Source organism: Hemicordylus capensis, chromosome 2 (assembly GCF_027244095.1).
Source record: "Hemicordylus capensis ecotype Gifberg chromosome 2, rHemCap1.1.pri, whole genome shotgun sequence".
Taxonomy (NCBI): domain Eukaryota; kingdom Metazoa; phylum Chordata; class Lepidosauria; order Squamata; family Cordylidae; genus Hemicordylus; species Hemicordylus capensis.
In genome coordinates this window covers 325657838-325672972 of record NC_069658.1, presented here as the reverse complement: position 1 = coordinate 325672972, position 15135 = coordinate 325657838, and the positions used below count along the sequence as shown (strand labels likewise).

The 15135-nt window shown below is 42.5% G+C and overlaps 1 protein-coding gene across 4 annotated transcripts in view; it reads right to left on the bottom strand.

Moving 5' to 3' along the window:
* CACNA2D2 (calcium voltage-gated channel auxiliary subunit alpha2delta 2) overlaps positions 1–15135 on the bottom strand; it is an 885048-nt gene that overhangs the window by 44466 nt on the left and 825447 nt on the right. For 3 of the 4 annotated variants that reach the window (XM_053287835.1, XM_053287834.1, XM_053287837.1), the window contains 4 exons: positions 14389–14460; positions 13905–13966; positions 10668–10744; positions 7171–7188 (listed from right to left, as the gene is read on the bottom strand). In XM_053287835.1, the coding sequence (XP_053143810.1) occupies positions 7171–7188; positions 10668–10744; positions 13905–13966; positions 14389–14460 (229 nt within the window). The remainder of the gene's footprint in view (positions 1–7170; positions 7189–10667; positions 10745–13904; positions 13967–14388; positions 14461–15135) is intronic. The other variant, XM_053287836.1, reaches the window with a different exon arrangement.

Below are 15135 nucleotides of genomic sequence, written 5' to 3'. Positions count from 1 at the left end.
ACAGAACAGAGCATGTGCAGGAGGTGCTCAGCTGAGCTGGTACAGCTGCTGAAGACACAGCCAGCCCCCCTGCCTTCCAGGGAAGCAGTCAAATAGCTCAGATTTCTACCCCTGAACTTTCTTTAGTTCTGTTTTGCATTTCCTTCCCACTGAACAAGTTGAGTTTCAGTGCACTTCTAGTATGGTGCAGAGGAGTGTATCCTGAAAAATGCTTGTGAATTTAAGTAGTAACATTTTGCTCAGGATTTTTGTGTTTTGAAGAATTCAGCCTACCAGTTCTCTTATCGTTTAGTTCAAAATATTTGATTAAAATAATAGGCTTACTCAGCACACTTCCCATGAAAGGGAGTGGGGAGGAGTGGAAAAGAAAAGCTCAGCTGCCTACAGCCTTCATAAATGCACAATCATTGGTGAAGAAAAAACAATAGTCTAGGGGAACTCTGAAAACCTATAAAGTAAAGGGAGCCCCAGAGCAGGTGAGGATACAGTATCTTTGTTCTTCTGCTGGACATTCAGCACATCAACATTAAGTTAGAAGGATAAGTTAGAATTATCTAGACCCATTTCAAACTGCCTTTAGAACAGGCTATAGAGTTGAGATGGCCTTGGTCGGCTTGAAAGATGATTTTCGCCAAGGAATTGACAGAGGAAGTGTGACTCTGCTGGTTCTTTTGGATCTCTTGGCAGCTTTCAATACCATCGGCCATGGGTGGTATCCTTCTGGATCATCTGAGGGATCTGGGGATAGGAGGCACTGTTTTACAGTGGTTTCACTCCTATGTCTCAGGTAGATTTCAGATGGTGGCCCTTGGTGACAGTTGCTCTTCAAAATGGGAGCTCCTATATGGAGACCCTCAAGATTTGGTGCAGGGTGTTATCAATATGCTGATGACACCCAAATTTATTTCTCCTTGTCATCAATACCAGAAAATTGCATTAGCCCCTTAAATGCCTGCCTACGGACAGTAATAGGCTAGATGAGGGATAATAAACTGAAGCTGAATCCAAGCAAGACAGAGGTGCTCATTGTTGGGGGTTGTAATCTGCAAGACAGAATAGAACTTCCTATTCTGGATAAGGTTACACTCTCCCAGAAATAACAAGTTTGTAGCTTGGGAGTGATCTTGGACTTGGGTCTCTCCCTGGTGTCTCAGGCTGAGGCTGTAGCCAGGAGCACTTTTTACCAGTTGTGATGGATTTGACAACTCTGCCCGTTTCTTGAGGAGCATGACCTGAAAACTGTGATGCACCAGCTGGTAGCCTCCAGGTTAGACTATTGCAATGCGCTCTACGTAGACCTGCCTTTGTATTTAGTTCAGAAACTTTTGTTCAAAATGCGGCAGCCAGATTGGTCTCTGGAGTATCCAGGAGAGACCACATTATGCCTGTTCTCAAACAGTTGCACTGGCTGCCGATATGTTTCTTGGCACAGTATAAAGTGCTAGTTATTACCTTTAAAGACCTGAATGGCTTAGGTCCAGGTTACCTGAGGGAACATCTTTCTCTACAGTGTCTCCACTGCTCATTGAGACCATCAGGAGGGGTCCATCTTCGGGTGCCACTGGTTCATCTAGCGGCAAGTTGGGATATGTTGTGGAACACACTCCCGTGGATATAAGAGGATTCTCTTCCTTGGAGGCCTTCAGGAGAGCCTTAAGACCCATCCATTTAGCCTGGCTTTTAATGATATCCAGTTTTAATGTTATCTAGTTTTAATTGTAATTTCAATCTGTTTTTAATTGGGTTTTTTAAATTTTAATTGTTATGTATTTTTTATTTTAGTGTAAACCGCCCTATGCCACTTTAGGAAGGGCAGTATATAAATCAAATCAAATCAAATCAAATCAAATTAATTAAGAAATAATGAATAAGTAAATTAAGAAGAGGATCTCTACTCATTCCTATCCTCTTCACTCTCTCTCAGATTCCCTCACCTCTTTTATTCTTCTGTCTATACCTTTATGCCACAATTCTCCTTCATTGTTATTTATTGTTAGATTTATATTCTACTTTTCTGTCTTCAAAACACTCAAAGTAGTTTACAATCAATAATCATAATTAATATAAATAATTAAAAACAGAATAACAGTTCCATAGCATATCACAAGGCATAGTTAAGATGGCTCAATAACACAAAATAGTTTCTCCCCATGGACTAGAGGGGCGCCTCTCAAGCAACCCCACCCCTGCACTGAGCCCATGACAGCATTTCTCTCCCTCCTGCTGCTGGTGCTTCTGGATACCCAGCGTGTCTGCTTCTGGCGCCCCACCTGAGATATGCTGGATCTAGGAATACTCCTAAACTTCTAGTACTTTTGTAGGAGATAATATTTGGGAGTAAAAGGCTGGACAGAGATCTCGCAAAAGGAAAACTTGAAGTTGTTTAACCCTTCTTGCCCAACAGATCTCCCTTTCTTCTAACCCAGACCTCCCACAAATTGCCGGGTCCGCCTCTGCCAGACACATCTGAGCTCTAATCACAATCCCCACAGCACAGCAGCAGTTAGTAGTAATTAATTAACACTCTACACTTGGCAGCAGGACAGTGCTAGCTATTAAGACCATGCAGAATTAATTGCACAGAATTCACTCAAAATTAACAGCTTAACTAAAAACTCTAAGGCATATAACATGCCAGGCAAGGATCAAAAGAGTAGCAGAGATTAACTGGCCCAAATAACAATAACCACACAGGAAGAATAATACCCTGCTCTCACAAGAGTAAAAGATATCAATGATACCAAAATGGAATATAATCCACTCTCATTGGGTAAACTTCCAGTAGTACAAGTGATGGATAGAGTCCGATGTGACTCAGCCTCCCTGTGGATGTACTCACTCAGCCCAAATAGAGGCCCAAACCTATCTAGATCACGGAAAAGGTAAGTATTCACAACAAATATATTAACTGCCCTAGCCAAAGTTCCCTAGCCATGCCACTTGATCTCACTAATGGATGACTCAAAGGGACAACCTTCTTTGGCATCAATCCTTCAGTGGTGACATGTTTGCAGCACTACCTCTAGCAAAGCCTGTGATTTCAGTATTTCTCCCCAGATTTGCACCTTATCAGGCTAATCAGGACTCAGGAGTCCCTGCTGATTTTTCCTGGTCAGGCAGAAGGATGGAAGAGGGCAAAACACTCACCCCGGTTGCCTTGCTCTTACTTTTACTAGTGCAGCTAGACTGGAGAGGCAAGCCCAATTGGATGGCCATTTGCAGGGGGAGGGCAGTTGCTGGGTCCCTCACCCTTGTTCTCCTGCTTCCCCTCCTGTTCTCCAATCAGCCTACTCCCTGAACCTGAATTTGTGCTGTTGGGACTTCCCCTGGGCCTCATGCTAGACAGCATCAACTAGGAAGTGCTACAGTACTTTTGCCTCTTCTGAATTTGAGCCATATGGAAATAGCAGACTGTTTTGGTACAGGTTTTATTAAGGAGTAACGAAACAGGGTGATCCTTCTGATGGGGCTGATATGTTGGGAACCAAGAGGGAACCAACACCTGGGAACCAAGAGGTAGTTTAACACCCTCACATTCATATGCTATTTGGGATAAAGCGATATATGTCATTCATAAGCTACTGTGCAGAGGCAGAATCTGGGAGCTAGTTTTTAACTGTGATACATTATATATGTTATCTCTGACATAAAATGGCACATTTTCATGTGTTTGCCTTTACCACAGGAATGAACTGGAATGTTGAGATTTTTGACTGTAATCAAATTACATTATTCAGTAATATTGGTAATGTCTCTAGGGAAACATTTCATATACAGTACAAATTTCTAAGAGTTCCTTCTGAATTTTGCTTCTTAGCACTGTCTGACACCAGAGAACCCAATGAAGTGAATGGGACTTACTGATGCACTGTTCTGAAAACTTTAGCAGGGGCCGGGGGTGGGGGTGCTATCAACACATTACCATTTTATCCAGGTGACCCAGATGAAACTTTGGTTGCCTTAAAAAACTGTATGAGATTTTTTTTACTTAGTTCTGTGCAAGGAACTATATTAATCCAATTTACCATTTATTTTTATCTCTCCCTACCCCCACCCCCACCCCCCGGTGAACTGTGTAGCATTTTAGCTCTTCACTGAGCTGTCTGAACATCTTTTGGTTTGACATTACATGACTCAGCCTTGGTGCTTAAAAAAAAAAAAGGAAAAAAGAGGGATAGCTGTTGCAGGCTTTCCTCTGAAGGATACCCACTCACTTTTAATAACATTTCAAGCAATCTCACCATAGCTGTATTTTTGTATTAGCTGCAAATTGTCCCTTCAAATATGATCAATATGAGACCGAACATGAGACCACTAAAACTCCTCTACTTCCCCCACCAGTGTCTCCCACAATGCATTGCAGATATATGTGGCCCTTTGCCAGGACAGCACAGCCATAGGTTGGACTGTTGTTTTCGAACAGGACTGTAAGGCAGGGTCTGGATACAAGCCAATGAAAGGAGGAAGAGGAAAGGAATACAAAAACACTAAGTAATTATTCCATCAGCATTGCCATTACAGGGTCACTGGGAGCAGGCAGCTCAATGCTGATAGAACAGGGCTGAGGACAACAGACAGAACCCTAGTACTTGCGATCAGGTCTCTGCTGAGAACTCCTTAGTGCCATAATGTGTCAGCAACCCACATTCAATAGTGTCTCTTCCTTGCTCTGTGTGTTTATGGCATCCATTTACCTATCTGCCTGTACACCCCTCCCAAACCCTCAGCTCCTTAAGCCACATGTAATCCTAATTAAGTAGATGACATAATCAGTATGGAAGAAAATGCCTTTTACTGGAGCATCTGTGACTCAATGACACAGGCTTTAGGAATGATGTATCTTAGGCAAAGAAGAGGTAGAAAATGCAAAAAGGCAGTACATTATGTTACATGGAAACAGCTCTCCATTTCAATTTCAGAATATGTTACTATGGAGATAGCTCTACCTTCCCAATTCATTTTCTGTTCTGTGGAACAGATCTCAGTTTTAGTGGGAAGCATGCTGTCCTGTGCAATATGAATTGGTCCCATGAACTTTGTGATCTCAGGCCATTTTTAATTGGTCCCTGTTTTTTCCTTCTTTATCTTGACACGATTAGCGTTTTAGTCATAGTTTTCTGGTGACCTAGACCATTATGCACAGCAATGCTTTAAGACTTCTTCTCTCCACCATACCCCATTGTCACAGAGGACAAACTTTTGTTTTTGCTGCTGAATTATCTTTACTAAGTTTACTAACTCTTTTCCCTATCTGTTCATGCCATAGTTGGATGAAGTGCTATGGCAAATGCTGAGGGCACATATCCCAGTAAAAGTTCTTTAGGAACATAGAATCCTACTAACAGTGGAGATAAGTATAGTCACATTCTCAGCATTTGCCTCAGTATAGACCCAAGATAAAAATCTGTCCCCAAAGGGATTTATGAGGTGTGTTATCTGTCAATGGACTCTGGAATTTTTTGGTGAAAAATCTTCCAAGATTCAGAAAGGCTGCCTGATATTTCTAAAAGGGTTGTGTGTGCATGTGCACAAATGTGCACCCCCCCCTAAGGCTTGAACAGCACCTGAAAATCATATTTTGTGTTCATTGCTCTGCAATTCTCAAGAGTTGATCCTCAGAGGATGACATAAATCTGTGAAGTTCCAGGCTGTATTCATGCTGTCCCCCTCCCTTTACCTAATTTTTTGTACAGGATGTAAAACAGTTCCAATCCAGTTGCCTGGTGAAGTTGCCAGAAAGATTTTTAAAGCATGGGATCAAGACTCTTGTGAATTATAGGCAAGTCATATATAAACAGATGATATAATACCATATCAGATTTCAGTACATTATCTCAGCACTGTGTACCCATCTCTGAGGCGCGTCAGAGGGTTTGTGGGGATTGCGGGCTTAGCAGACGATCCCCAGACAGCCCAGGGCAGCAGCCGGATCGGCCGCCCACACAACTGCTGGCCTAGTCCCAGAGCCGGCGGGGGCTGCAGGGATTGGGGGCCGCATGGCCCCCGGAAGTTCCAGGATGCCCCGCACGAGTGCGTGTTTCAGCCTCCCGCCGGGAGTTTCCTCGTGTGTTGCCGCGGTGTGGAGCCGCAGCGTGGCAATGCACAATCAAAAGGACAGGGTTAGCGGAGCGCTCGCTCCACTAACCTCGGCTAAGGGGAGGGGGAATGAGGAGAGTTTGCTGCCGGGAGCCGCCCGGCTCCTGTGGCAGCAGACAATCAACAAAAAGCAGGCTCGGCTCCCTTAGCCTGCTTGTTGCTGATCGTGAGAATCTCCTCTCTGTCTGAGGAACCACTGGGAACCTTAGCTTAGATTGTGAATTCTAAGGAAACCATTTTTGAGGCTACTGCTAATAATGAAGCACACGGTGGAGATAATGGCTGACATGATGAGAAAATTACTCCAAGTAGTTCCACGGAAAGACTACTTTGAGTAATTTTCCTCCTTATGTCACCACTGACTTTTTGGAAACCACTCTGACTTGCATACAGTGTGGACCTCTCTGAGATTTCTGCTTCTCCTGCTGCTTAGCCAGCGTCTCCTAATTCAGGAAGCCTAAATGTTTTATTATGGAAGTGATACTGGACTCTGTTTCCAAACACTTCTGAGTCTGAAGGTCTCTGCACAGCCCTGTCCCATTCAGGTTGAGTTGTCTTGAAGAGGAAGGTAAGCACAGGAACAAGGAGAGGGGAAGGAGATTTGTAGGGAAGGTGTGAGACAGGGAGGAAAAAGAAGAAAGGGTGGGAGGAGGCTCTTTTGCAGGGAGGAGGAGGAAGAGCAGGATATTAAACTAGCTACAAAAAACCTTATTGAATTCAAACATAACAATTCCATATGAAATTGGCTCGTCTTTAACGATACCGGATTGAGTCTCTGAGCAATGCACAGGGAAGGAGTGGGGAGATCAGTAGTGGTGAAGCTATTATGAACATAACAAGACATGTTGCTTTCAAATAAAGGGTGAGGGGAGGGAGTGGAGGAGGAGAGGAGAGGAAGAGTTTGGTGGTGGTTTGCAAGGTTAGGTGTGGCAAACGGGCAAGGTAATGGGCAAGCAGGCCAGGTGGGTGGTAAGGGGGAACAGTGAAGGTTTGGAGTGAGGGGTTGGGGTACTGGACACGGTTGGGGAGAAGGGGGTGGTGGAAGGGTAGTGGTCTAAGACTGAAAATACTTGCCCTTCATTTTGCTTGGTACTGTGTGAATCCATCAGAGAGAGAAAGCAAGAAAAAACAAACAAAAAACAGAAAACAAAAAAAAGGGGGGTTGGGTGGAAAGGGGAAGGGGTACAAACAATATTTTATTCAATTGCTGTTTGAATAAAAATATTGTGTATCATAATCATACCAAAAGGAAACCTCTTGCAAAAAACGACATGAAAAAGAAAACAAAAAGAGTAATAAAAGTACCAATAAAAAGGCCACAGTAATAAAATAATAAAAATGTATAGATATAACTAGATATATAGATATATATTATATAACCAACATAAAAAAATGAAATTCAGTAGCAAACAGTTTGCAACAGTCTTGATATAGAAATGGTCTTACTGAGTCAGCAGACCATGCAAAATTTAAGGTTAACAAAACACACACACACAGAGATAGAGACAGAAGGAGAGGAAACAAAGGGACAGAGGAGGGGACTGAGGTGTAACAGGCCTGAACACCTCACTGTGAATTACTGTAAACTCACCCTTGCAAATGTTAGTCTACATGTAAGGTGTGTAGCGTGTGGGTGTGGGTGTTCCCAGGGGTGTATCTATAAGTGAGTTGATGGGTTCAAAGAATCCAGGCCCCTCAGCTCCACCTCTCCCTATTTTCTTCATTATCTTCCTCATTCCAAGGGGCTGCTGGAGAGAGGGGCGAACACGGGCCCCCTCTACCCTAGTTGCACCCTTGGCTGGTCCTTAGTAAGAGGATTTTGGATATGGAGAAACCTTAGAAATGGCCCCACTTGGAGAGGAGGCTTGGCTTGAATCTTTTTATTGTTTAACTCTGTATTTGCTTTTGCAAATAAACACCAATAAGAGACAAGAGTTTTGCCTTCCTTCACACTATGTTGCAGGGGAAGCCACATGTTTTATATGAACAGTTTTAAAAGAAAAACCTTGCTGAAAGAATGTGGATGAGCTCTTGAAGAAAAACAGCAGCAGGAGTAACAACAGCAGGTTTTACTGCAGTGCGTCTCGTAGGCAGCAGACTTGACTGCAGCCCAATGGTAACAGCAATGGCTGATGAGGAAAACTAAATATAGCACACAAGGAGCTGTGTGGGGACCAACTTTTGGCTGTCTCCTGTGAGGCTGCATTCTGCCCACCTGGGCACTTTCCAGATTACACACTACAACAGGGGTAAAATGCTTTGGCTTGGCAGGATTGAATTGAAAACGACCCCAGAATCTCCTACAATGGGAAAATACAGCTATTTTTCTGCAATGGACTTGCACCGTTGTAGCACTACAACGCAAATATAACATTTTAAATAAGGCATTGGAAATGTGAATGGCACCTTGCTGCCAGCACAGGGACTGCAGTGCCACAACACGAAGTATGGAAGCACACTTAGCAGATCCGTAGTGACCCTGTTGTAGGGTTTAATCTGGAAAGTGCCAGATTCAAGTCCTTCCAAGAAGGAACCTGAAAAGTCTCTAAAGTTGCACATGGTGTTCTGGGTATTGCTTCTGCACAATATACAATTACTGGCACTATATAATGACTGGAGCTGCCATTCTGGTGCAACTGTAGTGTAGACGGAGTTCTTCTCTCCAGCTGCATTACTGGGCACTGCACTTGAATCAATCATTTGTAGATTTTACAGACTGAAGGAGTTGGACTACCATGCTGTCACTTAGAATGCAGGTTGAGAAGTGTGGGCCCCAGGCTATTGCTCTCATAGATAATGTGCAGCACACAGAGGCACATATTTGAAAGTGATGGTGTAACTTCTGGGCCTAAAGCCAATAACAATCAGCAGAGCAGGATCTCACAAGGAACTTTAGAGAGAAAAAGCTCTGTCTGCTTTAGAAGATCAAGGGAGGTGCTGTCTCACTGAGATCAGGTAACATGCCATTGGCTTCATGACTGGATAGGCAGAAAATCCCTGACTAGTGGAATACACAAGCAATCTCATCCGATTCTCATTTGGTGGTACTAACCTTGTACAGGATATGTGAGGGGATTCACTTTTCTGAAAACACCTTTGACATCAGAAAGGTTGTACGTGTGGAAATATAGCAGGGCAGGGAGAAGGTCATGCTTTCTCCCTCATGTGGTAGCTTCTATGTATCTCATGGTGCTTTCAAGCAAGCAGTTCATGAGGAGAGTAACATGTGGTCTTTCCAAGTGTCTGAAATGGGTTAGAGCCCACCCTTTGAGTATAAGGCACCAGTCCTATTCATACATTATGCTAAACACATGGACAATCTGTGCACAGTGTACACATGTACTGATCTGAATGCACATAGAGTTATTCACACACTATGTTCAACGCAAGGACTTCATATCCGCATTTGAGGCGGTCTGTGCCCAGGTTCGTTTTTAAAATGAACACATGTACAATAATTCACACAAAATCATGTATGTATGCATAGACAGCTGTACACACGTACAACATAATGTCAAATTAGGGCTATCCTGAATGTAAATACCAGAATCCAGGCTGATAATTACGGTGCATTTCCTTCAGAGATAAATGACAGCCAACCCAACAGGAGGGGGGCAATTCACTTATATCCCTGTCAAAACATCTTTCTGTATAAGGATTCTTAAAGAAGTGTAATTACCTTTCTGTAGACATGTTAAATAAAAAGTAACAAGTGGATACTAGATCAGGGCTACCTACTCTAAACAACTGAGAAGGTATTGGCAGAAGTGAATGTTAAAATTGCATCATTTATCACATGGTTTGCTGAGTAACTGTGCTCCCAGTGGAAGAACTCTTCTCAGCATGAAAAAATGAATATTTGAGGAACTGCAAGTAAAATGGTATGTGTACTGAGTAAGAGGTTCACAAAAGGGAGAGAGAGAGAGAGAGATTACAGAGACAGAGGGATTAACACAGGAAGAAAAAGAGAGGCAGCCAGATTCACTCAGAGCAGGATATTAAAGACTCCCTTAGAAGTCCCTCACACCCTGTGATGAGAGAGCAGGGCCCAGGATCACACAGAAGGGGAGGCTAACACACGAATACACAGATTAATTGTAAATTAGTTAGGCAAAAAAGAAATAAAAAATTGAAATAAAAAGAATAATGGTTTGAAATAAATATAAAACAAAACAAAAGAGAAAGAAATATGCAAAACTTTCCCAGCTTTCAAATTAACTGGCTGCTACAGAGTTATCACCTATTACATAAAAAGCATATCAAGCAGCAACTCAGCCTCATCTCCCCTGGATTTGTTAAAGGTTTTATTTTACGCAAAGTATCCTGGGAAATCTTTACAACTCTGGGAAGCCTGCACTATTTCCCCAGGAATAAACTAAAACCTCCTTTCTTCTATGTTTAGGGTTGTTTCTTTCTTTTCTTTTTTCATTCGATAAACTTTTTAAAAACTAGTTTTTATAGCACACGTTTGCCATTTCGTTTTCTCCTAGTAATCATCCTTAGGCTAGCTGGTGTGTTCAGGGTCAAAGGGCATGTGAAAGGTCAACAGGAAAAGGCAAGTGTCTACTTACACTTCACCTGGAGAATCTGGTCACTGAGGTTAGCTTGGATGTAGTAGGTGCTGTAGGGTGGCAAGACCAAACCTAGGCTGGAAAAGAGAAGTGGGGGGTGGGGAACAAACACAAAACATGTTTCCAAAATACCAATGACACAACAAACGGTATGTCTAAATGCCAGCAACTGATGGCTTGAGCTTTGGGTAAGAGAGAGACTAGAAGGATGAAACATACTGACCATACCATCTAGTACTTTAGTAAGCAACGCATGTGAACAGATCCCAGGATGGCTCTTGCTTGTGTGACAAATGGAACAAAACTATGCTTTACACACCACCACTATCGGAGGATACTACTTCTTTCCATAGAACCTGCCCACCCACTGTACAAACTGAACATCTAACCAGGACATAGAAAATGCTGGAAACACCAATGGAGCCAAATGTTAATGCCTCTGTAGTCTCCAGAAATGCTTCTGCGTTAGCTGGTGTTTCCCAGGTTTGAGATGGGAAGCATATTGCAGTTGCTTTTGTTAGGGAACCCCCAGTGTCCCCCTTCCTGGCAGTACTGAAGAAGGGCAGTGCTGCAGCCCTTGAAGGCAGGGAGAAGAGAGGTGGCACAGGCTAGGGCCTGGGAGTTATGAACATGGTAGAGCACTTAAGAAGTATTACCACCAATTAGATGAGATGCTCACAGGCCTAGACCCCTGTCTGGGGCAGGCAATGCTCTAAGGGTAGTGATGGTTTTCTTGTGATTGGATTCTTGGGCTATTCCATAAGAGCAGCTCATCATGACACCAACACAGGTTTTCTGTAGTAGCTCTTAGCAAAGAAAGCATGTGGGGATTCATGATAGATATGACACATTTCTGATTCTATGCTCTGATTCTCTAGGGTAAGCGGTCAAGATGGGCTTCATATGAGGATTCTTGAGCAGGCTGCTGGTTGGACAAGCTTTCCTTCAATCGTATTTCCTGCAGTTTGACATGTAATGTCAAATCAGCTGCACTAGGGAATCCCTGGGGAATATGTATACTTGCAACACACAACTATGCTCTAGGTGGCAGACTCATCCAAAACTTGCAAGCTTCAAAGCACAAAAAGCGTCTAGGAGCTGTTTGATAGTATTAAAATAGGCCAGCTCCCAATTTATTTTACCATTTGAAAACACAGAAATATACAAAGGCCTTAAAATGCATGGTTGTAATGTGGGAAGAATATTGCTATGCACATAATAATGTGGAATGTACAGCCCTTCAAGGACAAAGATGCTAAGCAAGTCTTCTATAGGACATCCTCCAGATCACAATAGGGTTTTCATCCCTGCCCTCAATAGCACTCTTCTCATTCTCTTCTCATCCATTCACAATAGTTGAAGAATTCTGTCTTTGCCATACTGTTTGATGTCTCCTTGTTTTTTCTGTTCATCTTGCTAATAATGGCTGACACACTAACTAATGGAGTGCACATGCCTCTAACAAAAACACCCATGCAGCACTAGCCTTAACATTTCCAAAGTGAGGGCACCTTTGCATTTTCATTGCACAATCCCCAGGGACGTGTTTCTACTGCCAAAGAGCACTTCCAGAGCAAGGAGAGAGTGACAAAAATTGTGGTGTTCTTTGCAAGAGCACCATTGCTTCCAAAGTATTGAGGTATTGAGTACTGCATGTGTGCCTTGGTAAGGAATGTGCATGCACCACTAGTCAGGATGCTGGCCAGCATGTTGTATTCCACCTAAGACTAGAATGTATTGTTAAATAAGTAGTCTGGACAAGCTGGAAAGGCAACTTGCTATTGATTATCCCAGTCCTGTGTATGCTGGTACAAAATCTAGTGCATGTTTATATGTGTAGGAGCAGTTCTTCAAAACCTCTCACAAGGCCACCTCACTGTCCCCTTATGATCCCATGAAAAAGCCTCTTTGCCTAAAATTTGATACCAATGTAATAACAATGGACATTCTTGCCAGCTTTTGAATCTTTATTACAAATGGAGGCATCTTGGAAGATTGTAAACCAAAATCAACTCTTGGTTTAAAAACTCTGTGTTTAAAAAAAAACCAATTCAAACCACATATTTTTAAAGAGGCTTTTAAATGTTTTATCTGCTTATATCTGGTAGGTTCTTCAGTTTCTGTAGTTCTCCATTTTTAGCATTTTATTAATAACTTTTAATTTGAAACTTTTTAAAAAATGTAATTTTAAATATGGTTTTAGCCTGGTCTTTAACTTGTTTAACTTTATTAATCTTTTATTTTATATTGTATCTATTTTATTAATGTTGTGAGCCACCCCAAGCAGTAGTGTACTAGAGGGGAGGGCGGGGGTATGAAAATTTTAAATAAAAAATAAATAAATAAATCAAATGGCAAGATAATGGAAAGCAGACTTTGGCTGACATCCAGACTAATGAACTGCTAGTGCAGCAACAATACATGCGTGCATTTCCAGGGAAGAATTATAATAGTTTGTCTCCTGTTCCCTCTGAAGCAGACAATGACTCCTGAAAATATGTCCCCGAGGGCTGCATGACCCTCAGGAACATATTTTTTGGGACTCACAGTCAGCTTCAGAGGGAAAGGGAACTAGATGAAAATTATCCCTCCTCTGCAGCACATGAAGGCACCATCACTGCACCAGTGTATCTGGATGTCAGTCATTGAATTTAAAAAAGTCAAAACTATTTCTTTTGTCTCTCCTGACTGAATAGAAGAGTGAAAAAGCACGGCAGCTGTGTGTCTCCAAAAGGCTGAGACACATGCAAGCAAAATGACCCCCCCCCCCAAAAAAAAACCAAACTTAGATTACTTTGTAAACCTTACTATTTTTAGGTCTGGATAATGGCAGTTAGATGTAATTCCAGATTTTTTTTAACATTAAGGGTTGGCAAGAGTGATTTGGAGAACTAACAGTCCACCACTCACTGCCTCAGAATAAGGCTTAGTAGGAGCCCTGCAAATGCCACACAGTATTATAATGCATGGAGTATGTACAACAGCAGCATTGGGTAGATTATGCTGTCATGCACAGTGTACTACTTAAGTCAACCAAGCATTCCCGCTTCTCAGCCATGATACCATATTTCTTCTTCCCAAACCACTGTCTTTCCTTACCCTCTAGAGATCTCCATCTCTTCCTAAATATGTCCCCCAAGTTTTTGAAGCTTTCTTCTGAGCTCCATATGTAGCTGGAAGCTCAAGCAAGCAGGATTGAGAAGCATTACTCCATTTTCCATCTCTCTAGTTTCTTACCTGTAATTTGTGCTTTTGATAGGGGCCCAGGTATAGGTCCTGTGCACTTCATCTATGTATCTCTGGAAGTTCAAATGTAAGGAGAGAAGTCAGGTTCTAGGCATGCCATAATTAAAACTTAGATGTAACAGGTCTCACCTCAGGGCACAGCACATATTTTCATGTCAGAATTCATGGGAGTGGCTGTAGCTCAGTGGTAAGGCATATGATTAGCATGCACATGGTCGCAAGTTCAACAACTGGCATTGCCAGTGAAAACTATTTCACGCAGAAGCAGGCCTGGCTGCTTAAGAATATGGGAGAGAACTTCCGTTGACAGAGTAGGAAATACTGTGTTCTAACTCAATATAAGGCAGCTTCATATGTTTATGTACCTTTTCCTTACTAAGGATCAAACTTACTAGAAGCAATCTTACTATCTGGCGGCATAGTGCACTCCTCCCATACTCTCTTAACTTCCCCAAAGACCACAACAAGGGTTTACCTCATCCTGGGACTTTATCAGAGTCTTGATGTATCTCTGCCCCTCATTCCCATCTATCATGCTTCTACGGATCTGGAGTTTAAAAAAAGAAGAAGAAGAAGAGGACATGAAGGGAGGTAACGCACATGGTTGAGGCCAGAAGAAGCACATAGGAGTTGGACACACCTCTTACCTCTCCTCCTCTTCATCTCCCAAGTAAACCTGTTAAATACTATGAGATGGGCAATATGAATGGAAACTATCCACATTCCCCCACTGATGGAGACAGGATTTATACACTTAGATGCTCCTCAACCAATCCCTCCTACTCCCTGTGTTATTTTCTCTGAATTCTGCTATAAAAACAGGCCACCACCATATGTCACTGGCCAAGCAACAGGCTTTAGCAGCAAGCTCTACAGACAATGAAATAGGGTTACAATCCTGGGAGAGGCATCTAAAGGCTGACTTGCACATGACACATTTACTATGCAGATATCACGCATGTAGGAAACTGCATGTGCTTCCTATATGCATCATCATGTGTAGTGACTGTATACTTCTGTTATGTGATAGGAAGGCCTGTTTGGTTTACTACAGCATGTGGCAAAATGGGTATTGCATACATATACACAGGGAATATGCAATACATGGAAGTACAGGAAATGCATTATGTATGGTTATGTATAGAAGTTATTGTCACTTGCTACCATTACTGCAGGACTTTTCTTGTCATGGCAGCAGAGAAGCAGAGCATGCAGTCTACCA